Genomic DNA, 11,232 nt, shown 5'->3' with positions numbered 1-11,232 from the left:
GTCTTGGCCCAGCTTCTGCTACACCTGGGACTTGTGGCTCATAAGAGTGCAGGCAGTGGACAGTATCAGAGCTGTGGTCGGAGGTCTCACCACCCATTTTTAGGGTGTGGCTGCTCTCCTGTGTGAATTTTCGTGGATCAGCAAGTTGGAGGTCAGAGAATAGTATCTTGTGAAGGAGACTTGTTTCCCACCTGAGTGCTTTGGGGATGACCAGAGAGTACCCCATGTCCAGCTCTTCCCAAAACTGGCCCTCTTGTAGGCTGTCCTGACTGTGGACTCTAGTGCTGGACCATGTAAGCCGTTCTTAGCAAAGGTTTCAGGACAAACAGACATTGCGATGGGAGAGAGCTGTGGAGCTGGAAGTTGTTCCTCTGGAGGGCAGAAAGTTTTCCCCGCTTCATTTGTGGGATGAGCTCTTCTGATTTTATTTATAAGCCTTTATTATTACTATTATTAGAGACAGAGTCCTGCTCTGTCACTCAGACAAGAGTGCAGTAGCGAGATCTCGGCTCACTGCAACCTCTGCCTCCCCGTTTCAAGGGATTCTCCTGCCTCAGCCTCCTAAGTAGCTGGATTACAGGTGCCCACCATCGCACCTGACTAATTTTTGTATTTTTTAGTAGAGACGGGGTTTCACCAATTTGGCCAGGCTGGTCTCGAACTCCTGACCTCGTGATCCACCTGCCTTGGCCTCCCAAAGTGCTGGGATTACAGACATGAACCACCGCGCCGCGCCTGTAAGCCTTTAGATAGTTTCTCTCCACTTTTTATCACTTGGCATTCTCCAAGTTCTTGTTCTCATCCCTTTTCATGAAGAAGAGGCCATCCTTCCTCCTAAACATTCTCTTCATTTGTCTGGGTAGGCGACAAGAAAACACGATCCATTACTCCTGCATCACACAGGGGCATCAGGCTCATTAACTGTCAAGAACGCTGCCAAACTTGTTTCAACACGAAGCGTAGAAAAAAAGACAATAATTGGATGATATTAAGTTGTCTGTCCAGGCTCACTTCCTCAATTCAAAGCTGCACCCGAGGCAGTGTTTCTCAGGTTCCCTTCCTCTGCAAGCCTCCATTCGAGTCAGACAAGACTGGAGAATTGTTAGATGATGCCTCGAAGGCCAGATGGTTCTCTCAGTCCAATTCTCCTCTGTATCACCCTCACCTGGAAGGAATCCTGCCTCCCTGTGAGGAAATCCAGCAACCAGGGACTAAGGCTGCCAGGGATTGAGTTAAACTCAGGCGCTGGGGAAGGTGGAGGGGAGAGGCAGGGGGTGTGAGGCTGACGAGGAGGAAGGGTGTCTGTTCTCAGATCTTCTGGCTTTCATAAAACATAATGGAGGTTAAGTAGGGGCGGGAAAAGTTTTGAAGGCACAGGCCCGGCTGGAGGGGAGACGCCTGACACCTCCCTCCCACTACCTCCTGCAGGGGCTTCTGGCCGTCTGGGGAGGCGGATCCGACCAGAGCGTCCCCGGCCAATCAGGAAGGCGCCTGGCGTTCCCTGGCGACCATTAACGCCCCGCCGTCCGCGGGGTTGGAGGAGGCGGGGCGGCTAGAGCACGAGCCCCATCGGCCAACCGCCAAGCTTCCTGGCGCGGAGAAGCGGTGCCTCTGGGAGCCGGGGCGGGGCTGTCTCCTTGGCAACTATCTAGCCCTCTAGGAGGGAGGAGGGGGATCAGGAGAGCCGAGCGGGGTGGGGACCGGAGGAACGGGAGCGGGCGCGCAGGTGCGGCGGAGCGGAGTTCCAGGAGGGGGTCCCAGGCTCAAGGACCTCGGCGAGGCCAAGGGTAGTCCGTCCTGGTTCCCAAGGCGCTGCCGGAGCTGACCCGGAGGCCCGGGAGGGGAGGGAGAGAGACACCGCCCCCGCTGGCGCCGGGAAGCGTCGCTCCTTCTCGCTGACCTTGGTCTCGCTTGTCGCCTCGCCCTTGGCTACACGCACTGACAACGCTGGGCCAGGGAGATGGACAGACGGGCCTTTGGAGGGACGGAGACCTAGAACATAGGCACACATACTGCCCTGGTAGCCCGGTGGGCTCCGGGGTGTCAGGTCCTCGCCCACCCCGAGGCCGGGCCCCTCCAGCCCAGGGTTAATGCCAACGAGTTTCCACCTCCAGCGGCTCCTAGAGAGGCCGCGGCGCGAGCCGGCGGGGGGACCTGGCCGCGGACGGACACTTCCTGTGCGGGGGAGGGGGCCGGTCGGCCGTTGGACAGCGCAGCCCAGCCCGGGGCCGGGGGCCAGACGGTGGGGGCTCGGGCGGGAGCGGGGCCGGGGGCCGCCGGGGTAGTCGCGAAGCCCCTCATCCCCGAGGCCGCGAGGCGCGGGGGCCAGTGAGGGACACGGGGAGGCCGAGACCTTGGGAGGGGGCGGGGCCGCGGGCAGGGGAGGGGCCCGGCGCGCTGGAGAGGCGCGGGGTCAAGACGTCCGGCCTCGGGGGCTCTGGCTGGGCCGCCGCGTCCCTTGGGCGGCGCTGAGCGGGCGGGCGGGCGGCGGGGCCCCGGGGCTCAGGGCAACCCAGGCCGGGTCGCAGGATCGGCCGCCATCGCCGCCGCCGCTGCACGGGGAGCCCGCGGGGATGGAGCGGGAGGCGTCGCCGTGGGGCCTCGAGCCCCAGGATGTGCAGAGTTCTGACGAAATGAGGAGCCCCGAAGGGTCCCTCAGAGGTGAGGAGGGAGCGCCCGTCCGAGGAGTGGATCTGCGCGCAGGAGAAGGGACTGTGGCTCCAGGGAGGGAGCGAGGGCCCAGGGCTGGGACACCTGGAACTCGGAGGAGGGGCAGGCGGGGTCTGGGGTGTCCTGGGTCAGCTGAGGGGGGCGTGGGAATTTCAGCACTTGTCTAGGGGCTAGCAACCCTGCTTGTGAGGTGGGAGGTGTGTGGTTGCTAATAGACCAAATGACCTTCCAGGTCTCACACGATCTGGATTTTCTGTAATTCTCTGATCCTGCAGGCAACATGAGTGAGAATGAGGAAGAGGAAATTTCTCAGCAAGAAGGCACTGGGGACTATGAAGTGGAAGAGATACCATTTGGGCTTGAACCCCAGAGCCCTGGGTTTGAGCCACAAAGCCCCGAGTTTGAACCCCAAAGCCCCAGATTTGAGCCTGAAAGCCCTGGATTTGAGTCCCGAAGCCCTGGGCTTGTGCCCCCAAGCCCTGAGTTTGCACCCAGAAGCCCTGAATCAGATTCTCAGAGCCCTGAGTTTGAGTCCCAGAGCCCTAGGTATGAACCCCAAAGCCCTGGCTATGAACCCCGGAGCCCTGGCTATGAATCTGAGAGCTCTAGATACCAATCCCAGAACCCTGAGCTCAAAACCCAAAGCCCAGAATTTGAAGCTCAAAGTTCCAAATTCCAGGAGGGTGCAGAGATGCTTCTGAACCCCGAGGAAAAGAGTCCCTTGAATATCTCTGTAGGAGTTCACCCCCTGGACTCCTTCACTCAGGGGTTTGGGGAGCAGCCCACAGGTGACCTGCCCATAGGGCCACCTTTTGAGATGCCCACAGGGGCCCTGCTGTCTACACCACAGTTTGAGATGCTTCAGAATCCCCTGGGTCTCACAGGAGCCCTTCGAGGCCCAAGCCGGCGGGGTGGCCGGGCCAGGGGTGGGCAGGGCCCTCGGCCTAACATCTGCGGCATCTGCGGGAAGAGCTTCGGGCGAGGTTCCACCCTGATCCAGCACCAGCGCATTCACACCGGTGAGAAGCCCTACAAATGTGAGGTCTGCAGCAAGGCCTTTTCCCAGAGCTCTGACCTCATCAAACACCAGCGTACCCACACTGGCGAGCGACCCTACAAATGTCCCCGTTGCGGCAAGGCCTTCGCTGACAGCTCTTACCTGCTTCGCCACCAGCGCACTCACTCTGGCCAGAAGCCCTACAAGTGCCCACATTGTGGCAAGGCCTTTGGCGACAGCTCCTACCTCCTGCGACACCAGCGCACCCACAGCCACGAGAGGCCCTACAGCTGCACGGAGTGCGGCAAGTGCTATAGCCAGAACTCGTCCCTGCGCAGCCATCAGAGGGTGCACACCGGTCAGAGGCCCTTCAGCTGTGGCATCTGCGGCAAGAGCTTCTCCCAGCGGTCGGCCCTTATCCCCCATGCCCGCAGCCACGCCCGGGAGAAGCCCTTCAAGTGCCCTGAGTGCGGCAAGCGCTTTGGCCAGAGCTCCGTGCTGGCCATCCACGCCCGCACCCACCTGCCAGGCCGCACCTATAGCTGCCCCGACTGCGGCAAGACCTTCAATCGCTCCTCCACGCTCATCCAGCACCAGCGCTCCCACACGGGCGAGCGGCCCTACAGGTGCGCCGTGTGCGGCAAGGGCTTCTGCCGCTCCTCCACGCTGCTGCAGCATCACCGGGTGCACAGCGGCGAGCGGCCCTACAAGTGCGATGACTGCGGAAAGGCCTTCTCCCAGAGCTCCGACCTCATCCGCCACCAGCGGACCCATGCGGCGGGCCGGCGCTGACCCGGGGCCCCAGCAGGGGTGGGAGATTTGGGCAGAAGATAAGGGGCCAGGGAACTAGAAGAACCTTTAGGGAGGGTAGTGGAGAAGCCGCCGCAGGATGGAGGAGCTGAGGATGCTGGAAGAAGAGGGCCAGGGTGGAGGAAGTGACATGCCCTGGAGACTTGTGGGAAGTGGGTTGGAGGGAGGCCAGGCCGGCAGCAGGAGGCCCTGGGAGAAATGGAGAGAGAGAAGCGGAGGGCTGGCCTCGCAGCCGCGGCTCCTTGGTAGGTGCCTGGCTTGGCAACGTGCTAGAGCAGGGAGGGGGGAGGGCGGGGGATTACTTAATTAGGGTGGGTTAGCTTAGATTGGTAGCTGCTGAAACCCTCGTTGAGTCAGGAGCGGGTAAAAGGGTAGGTGGGGTGGGGAGTGGGGCCTCGGGGTGGGGCCTGGGCCTCTGCGTGCAAACCCCAGCCTCCCTCTTTTTCCTCAGGCTTTGGAGCCCCTGAGTTTGAGTTCAATAAAAACCTTTATGTGGTAAACAAGACTTGTCCTTAAAACATGCGCGTGGACAGCGCCCTGGGAAGTGGGAGACACCAGTAGTAGCCGGGGGCCTTATCCCGGTAGTGCGTTGCTGCTGCTGCTGCTGCTGTTAGAAAACAGGTATCGCTGTGTTGTAGCGGGCCACCGCGCCTGGTTGCAAGTGCTATTTTTTTCTTTTGAGATGGAGTCTTACTCTGTCACCCAGGCTGGAGTGCGATGGTGTGGTCTCGACTCACCACAATCTCCACCTCCTGGGTTCAAGTGATTCTCCTGCCTCAGCCTCCCGAGTAGCTGGGATTACAGGTGCCCGCCACCACGCCTGGCTACATTTTTTTGTATTTTTAGTAGAGATGGGGTTTTCACCATGTTGGCCAGGCTGGTCTTGAACTCCTGACCTCATGTGATCTGCTCACCTCAGCCTCCCAGAGTGCTGGGATTACAGATGTGAGCCACTGCGCCTGGCTTTTTTTTTTTTTTGGAGGCAGTATCTTGCTCTGTGGCCCAGGCTGGATTGCAGGGATGCGACCATTGCTCACTGCAGCCTTGACCTGCTGTGCTCACGTGATCCTTCTGTCTCAGCCTCCTGAGTAGCTGGGACTACAGGTACGTGCAACCAGGCTCAAATAAGTTTTTATATTTTAATTTTTTATAGAGACAAGGTTTTGCTGTGTTTCCCAGGTTGGTCTCAAACTCCTGGCCTCAAAGGATCCTCCCGCCTTGGGTTCCCAAAGTGCTGGGAATACAGTTGTGAGCCACAGAACACAGCCAGAAATGTTCACTTAATTGAGTAGGGCTGCAGTATTGCACCAGCACAAAAACACCGCAAAACTGGACAGAATTTCACATTTATTGGATAAATACACGCAGGCACTGTGCTTGGCACTGGGGCTCCAAGTAAGCAGACGTGGTTGCCACTTTGAGCTCAGTCTTTCTGTGGGGGCCATTGCACAGGTGTGATGGGTCCTGGGAGAGGGTGTGGAGCCAGGGCAGGGGTAGAGCCTGGGAAGACGGCCTCCAAGGATGGGGATGTCCCAGGCCCGTGCCTGCTTTTTATTTTTATTTTTTCCTCCAGACGGAGTCTCGCTCTGTTGCTGCCCAGGCTGGAGTATAATGGCGCAATCTTGGCTCACCACAACCTTCACCTCCCAGGTTCAAGCGATTCTCCTACCTCAGCCTCTTGAGTAGCTGGAACTACAGGCGTGTGCCACCATGCCTGGCTTTTGTATTTTTAGTAGAAACGGGAGTTTGCCAGGCTGGTCTTTACCTGACCTCAGGTGATCCACCCTCCTTGGCCTCCCAAAGTGCTGGGAGTACAGGCATGAACCACCGCGCCCAGTCCATCCCCTCTTTTTCTGTATCTTCCCACGGGCTTTGTCATTAATTCAGTGAAATTGTGTCAAGCACCTACTAGATGTCCCATGCCCTGACATAGCATGAGGCATCCCAAGGTGAACAAGTATGACCTTTACCCTCAGAGTTCACTGAAAGATAGCTGCTAAGTATGTCAATCATTAAACAGGGAAAAAACATCCAGGCTGCTGGATGAAGAAACATGACGTATGCTTTGAAGGAGTAGTGCAGGCTGGAGGAAGCGTGAAAGACGTGGGGACCCAACCGAGTCTGACATGTGAGCTGGGATCTGCCAGCCAAGGAAGGAGGGGTGGCCAGGTGGAAGGTTCAGACAACGGGAGCCGTCTGGGTGAATGCAGGAAGACAGGAAGGAGCCTGGCCTGGGAGAAAGGCTGGTGTCACTGGAGCTTGGACAGGGAGGCAGCATGGCTCTAGAATAGGTTGGGGAAGGCCACAAAGGTCTCATTTTGCAGGGTGCTGAAAGGCATGCCAAGGAATTTGGTCTTTGGCCAAGAGCAAGGCATGTGCTGCAGTCATGTAGTGACACAGGTCACATTTGCTCTCTGCCAGCAGAAGAGATTGGACTCCACGGGAGTGGGCAGGGACAGGTTCTGCGGGGAGAGACATCTGTGGACATCCCAGGGAAGGTGTGAGGGCCAGAACATCCCTAGGTCCTGAGACTACAGTTTCTCCACATTTAGATCAGACATTCTCTTCCAAGGAAGGAAACCAAGAAAGGCTGGTGGACCGTCTGGTAATGACAAATCCTCACTTTTGCAGCCCTCCTGGCTGGTCCCTCAGCAGGTCCTCCCTATGAGCCTGCAAAGGAGACAGGCAGGCATGAGCTCCATGTTCAAGATAGGGAAACTGAGGGCCAGGGAGGGGCAGTGACTCGCCCAAGGGCACACAGCGGAATGCAGGCAGAGTGGCCCTGGGCATCCTGAGTTCAGTTCTGGACCCTCTGCACATCACAGGCCTGGACTCAGTCCTTACCACCGCCACTCTCAGAGTCCTCCTCGTGGAGGGGTTTCAGGCAGCCCGGATCCCCAGCCTCTTCCCCAGACGCCGGCTGCCCAGAGTCTTCTGCAGGGATTCCATTTGGGACACCTCCGTCAGCCTCCATCTTCTCCTTCAGGTTCCGTTTGAAGAAACCAACCTGTACAAAGACAAAATTTGAATAAGCAAAAAATTCACTGAGCACTGGCTCCAAGAAAATGCGAGAACACTTTTTTCTTTCTCTCTCTCTCTTTTTTTTTTTTTTTTTTTTTTGAGATGGAGTCTCACTCTGTTGCCTAGGCTGGAGTGCAGTGGTGTGATCTCGGCTCACTGCAACCTCTGCCTCCCAGACTTAAGCAATTCTCCTGCCTCAGCCTCCTGAGTAGCTGGGATTACAGGCATCGGCCACCATGCCTGGCTAATTTTTGTATTTTTAGTAGAGACAGGGTTTCACCATGTTGGCCAGGCTGGTCTCGAACTCCTGACCTCAAGTGATCGGCCCTCTTTGACCTCCTAAAGTTCTGGGATTACAGGCATGAGTCCCCGAGCCGAGCGAGAACACTTTATTTTATTTTATTTTTGAGATGAAGTTTTGTTCTTGTTGCTCAAGCTGGAGTACAATGGCACCATCTTGGCTCACTGCAAGCTCTGCCTCCTAGGTTCAAGCAATTCTCCTGCCTCAGCCTCCTAAGCTGCTGGGATTAGGCATGAGCCACCACGCCCGGCTAATTTTCTATTTTTGGTAGAGACAGGGATTCTCCATGTTGGTCAGGCTGGTCTCGAACTTGCGACCTCAGGTGATCCACCTGCCTCTGCCTCCCAAAGTGCTGGGATTACAGGTGTGAGTCACCATACCTGGCCTTCATCTGTAACTTCTACTTAGCCTTCAAATCCCACCTCAAATGCCACCTTTCCTGGGACGCCTGCCAGGCCTTCACAGCCTAAGTTCTCCTGGGTTCTAGGCCCCAGGCCACACAGACCCTTTGCAACCCTCATTCTGCTAGCTCCTGCCTGTGTCCCCTCTTAGACTGTGAGCGCCACAATGGCAGGGAGCATGTTTGTGGCATGTGCCTCCTGGGACAGTGCCCAGCAGCCAGAAGGACCTCCATATTTGGGGTACTTCCTTTTCCTCTCCCAGGGTGCCTTGTCTTGGCTCTGCCAGGGATGGGCTGAATGACAGTGGAAAAGTCTCTCTTGCTGTTTGTGTGTGTGTGAGACAAGGTCTCGCTCTGTCACCTAGGCTGCAGCGCAGTGGCATCATCATGGCTCACTGCAGCCTTGACCTCCTGAGCTCAAGGGATCCTCCCACCTCAACCTCCCGAGTAGCTGGGACTAGAGGTGGGTGGCATCACGTCCCCCTAATTTTAAAATTTTTTGTAGAAGCGGATGCTTGCCATGTTGCCCAGGCTGGTCTTGAACTCCTGGGCTCACGTGATCCACCTGCCTTGGCCTCCAGAGTGCTGGGATTACAGGTATGAGCCACTCCACCTGTTCTTTGGACCTCACTAGCCTTCTCTGTCGAAGGAGGGAGTAGGCTGAGGCTCTTTGGCTCTAATGCCCTCTGGCTTGGTATTCTCCTCCCTGGCTCCCACCAGATACCCTTCTCCAGCCTGGCTGTCTCAGCAATCCCCGTGGCCCCCGGAGGCACCCACCTTGTACAGCGCTATGAAAATTAGCAGCAGCAGCAGAAGCCCCCCGATGCCGCTCAGCACATAGAGGTAGAGCATCTGCTTCTCATACACAATGTCAACCTTCATGACAACCTGGGGGCAGGGGGAGGAGAGTGTCGGAAAATGCCTTTTCCACCCCCGAAAGTCCCTGTGAACCTGGTGGCATTCTCCATCTCCTCCTATCCGGACTGCATCACCCGCCTGGAGTCTCCTGCTACAGACCCTCTCCCTTCAACGCGTCACCTATTGCAGTCGCTGCCGTGACTTGGCCAATACACACCTTAGGCAGCCATAGGCCTTCAGTGGCTTCCCTGGAATCACACGCAGCTCAGCATTCAAAGCTGTCCAGAATCCGGCTTCTGCTTACCTGTTAGATGCATCTTCCCTCTTCCCCTCTGCCTGCCAGCCACACTGAACTTTCTGCTCTTCAAATCTGCCCTGCCCACGTTCACCACAGAGGCCCCTGAACTTGCCGCTGCCGCTGCTTAGAGCACCCTTTCTTCGTCTGACTCTTGGCTTGGTAGCTCCTTTGCTAAGTTGCCATCAGATTGATTTTTTTTTTTTTTTGAGGTAGGGTCTCACTGTGTTGCCCAGGCTGGAGTTCAGTGGCATAATCATAGATCACTGCAGCCTTGAACTCCTGTGCTCAAACGATCCTCCCATTTCAGCCTCCCAGAGCGCTGAGTACAGGCATGAACCACCATGCCTGCCTCTGACAGTTCATTTTGAGATGAAGTCTCACTCTGTCACCCAGGCTGGAGTGCAATGGCAGGATCTCAGCTCACTGCAGCCTCTGCCTCCCAGGTTCAAGTGATTCTCTCACCTCAGCCTCCCAAACAGCTGGGGTTACAGGCACTCACCATCGTGCTCGGCTAATTTTTGTATTTTTGTAGAGATGGGGTTTCACCATGTTGGCCAAGCTGGTCTTGAACTCCTGACTTCACATGATCTGCCTACCTGACCTCCCAAAGTGCTAGGATAACAGGTGTGAGCTACCACACCCGGCCTCGACTGATCTTTACTTGACACATAAGTCTACTACATCTCAGGTGACTTTGGGGTTGTGAGCCTGCCAAGGGAAGCAGCAGCTTCTCCCAGGCTGATGGCTCTGGCAGTGGGGAAGTGGGGAAGGCACAGAGCCCAGGAGCTCTCCTACATCTCGGTCTACCCTGGGGCTCCTGGACTCCCTCTGTGGCCTGTTCCTGGGGCTTCCGAGGAGGTAGAGATACCTGGGCCAGGGAGGCGTTGCTGCCATAGAGGTGAAAATGCCTGCTGCTGTTGAAGGAGATGGAGAGGGAGCTGCAGAGGCTGAACATGGAGGAGGCCTGCGGGAGTGGGGAAAGGCATCAGAACCTGGGAGAAGGAGGACAGAACCCACTGGCTTCTGCCCCCATCACAACACAGTGGGGAAGGGCAGAGAAGGGGTTCCAGTAGGGTGCACCCAACTCTACTCAGCTCTCTAGTGTGGCATTCTTTCCTTTCAATTTTATTTTTGAGATGGAATCTTGCTCTGTCACCCAGGCTGGAGTGCAGTGGTGCCATCTTGGCTCACTGCAACCTCTGCCTCCTGGGTTTAAGGGATTCTCATGCCTCAGCCTCTTGAGTAGCTGGGATTACAGGCATGTGCCACCACGCCCGGCTAAAGTTTTGTATTTTTAGTACAGAGCGGGTTTCACCATGTTGGCCAGGCTGGTCTCGAACTCCTGACCTCAAGTGATCCACCCACTTCAGCCTCCCGAAGTGCTAGGATTACAGGCATGAGCCCTGCCTCAGCCTCTACTGTGGCACCCTAATATGTCACTCCCCATTGTTGTAAGGAACGCTTTTCTATAAAGAACACATAGGAACTGTCCATAGGCCCATGGAAATAGCATTGCACATGTCACAGAAATCATGGTTCTCTTTCACCTGTAACTGTGTAAACAGGGGATATTTCATCAAGATGGAAAAGAAAAATGGAGGCAGACTGTCTGGTGGGAGCCCGCCCCCAACGGCCCCAGGCATTGGGGCCCCCACAGCGGTTCCACATCTGTTAGGAGCGGGGACTACCTCAATCTCTCCCACCAGCTCCAGGGTCCCGATCACTTGGACGAGGATCTCCTGCCTGAAGACAACAGGGCAGCGGAACAGGGCTCCGGGGAGACAAGGCTGACGAGGATGAGGAAAGAGGGGTCAGGGCAGCCTCGTTCCGAGCCGTGTGCTGCCCAGCCCCACCGTCTCTCAGTTCACACGCCCATA

General features: G+C 56.8%; 2 protein-coding genes across 6 annotated transcripts in view; one reads left to right on the top strand and one right to left on the bottom strand.

Moving 5' to 3' along the window:
* Window positions 1-613: 613 nt before the first annotated feature.
* ZNF768 (zinc finger protein 768) lies at window positions 614-4,977 on the top strand. The gene is made up of 2 exons (XM_023191102.3): window positions 614-2,661; window positions 2,946-4,977. Exons 1-2 carry the CDS (start codon window positions 2,574-2,576, stop codon window positions 4,457-4,459), a joined length of 1,602 nt encoding a protein of 533 aa, XP_023046870.1. The 5' UTR covers window positions 614-2,573; the 3' UTR covers window positions 4,460-4,977.
* Window positions 4,978-5,807: 830 nt separating this feature from the next.
* ITGAL (integrin subunit alpha L) overlaps window positions 5,808-11,232 on the bottom strand; it is a 50,817-nt gene continuing 45,392 nt past the window's right edge. For 4 of the 5 annotated variants that reach the window (XM_023191097.1, XM_023191098.1, XM_023191100.1 and 1 more), the window contains 4 exons: window positions 11,044-11,142; window positions 10,224-10,319; window positions 8,977-9,087; window positions 5,808-7,484 (listed from right to left, as the gene is read on the bottom strand). In XM_023191097.1, coding sequence (XP_023046865.1) covers window positions 7,311-7,484; window positions 8,977-9,087; window positions 10,224-10,319; window positions 11,044-11,142 — 480 coding nt within the window. In that variant the 3' untranslated portion in view covers window positions 5,808-7,310. The remainder of the gene's footprint in view (window positions 7,485-8,976; window positions 9,088-10,223; window positions 10,320-11,043; window positions 11,143-11,232) is intronic. The other variant, XM_023191099.1, reaches the window with a different exon arrangement.

Source organism: Piliocolobus tephrosceles, chromosome 17, assembly GCF_002776525.5.
Source record: "Piliocolobus tephrosceles isolate RC106 chromosome 17, ASM277652v3, whole genome shotgun sequence".
NCBI lineage: Eukaryota > Metazoa > Chordata > Mammalia > Primates > Cercopithecidae > Piliocolobus > Piliocolobus tephrosceles.
The sequence above is the reverse complement of the archived record's forward strand: the minus strand, read 5'-3'. Positions and strand labels throughout refer to the sequence as shown.

Coding starts and splice junctions, on each gene's coding strand:
- ZNF768 (XM_023191102.3), top strand. CDS start 2,574: ATGGAGCGGGAGGCGTCGCCGTGGGGCCTCGAGCCCCAGGATGTGCAG. Junction 2,662..2,945: donor CCCCGAAGGGTCCCTCAGAG/GTGAGGAGGGAG, acceptor CTGATCCTGCAG/GCAACATGAGTGAGAATGAG.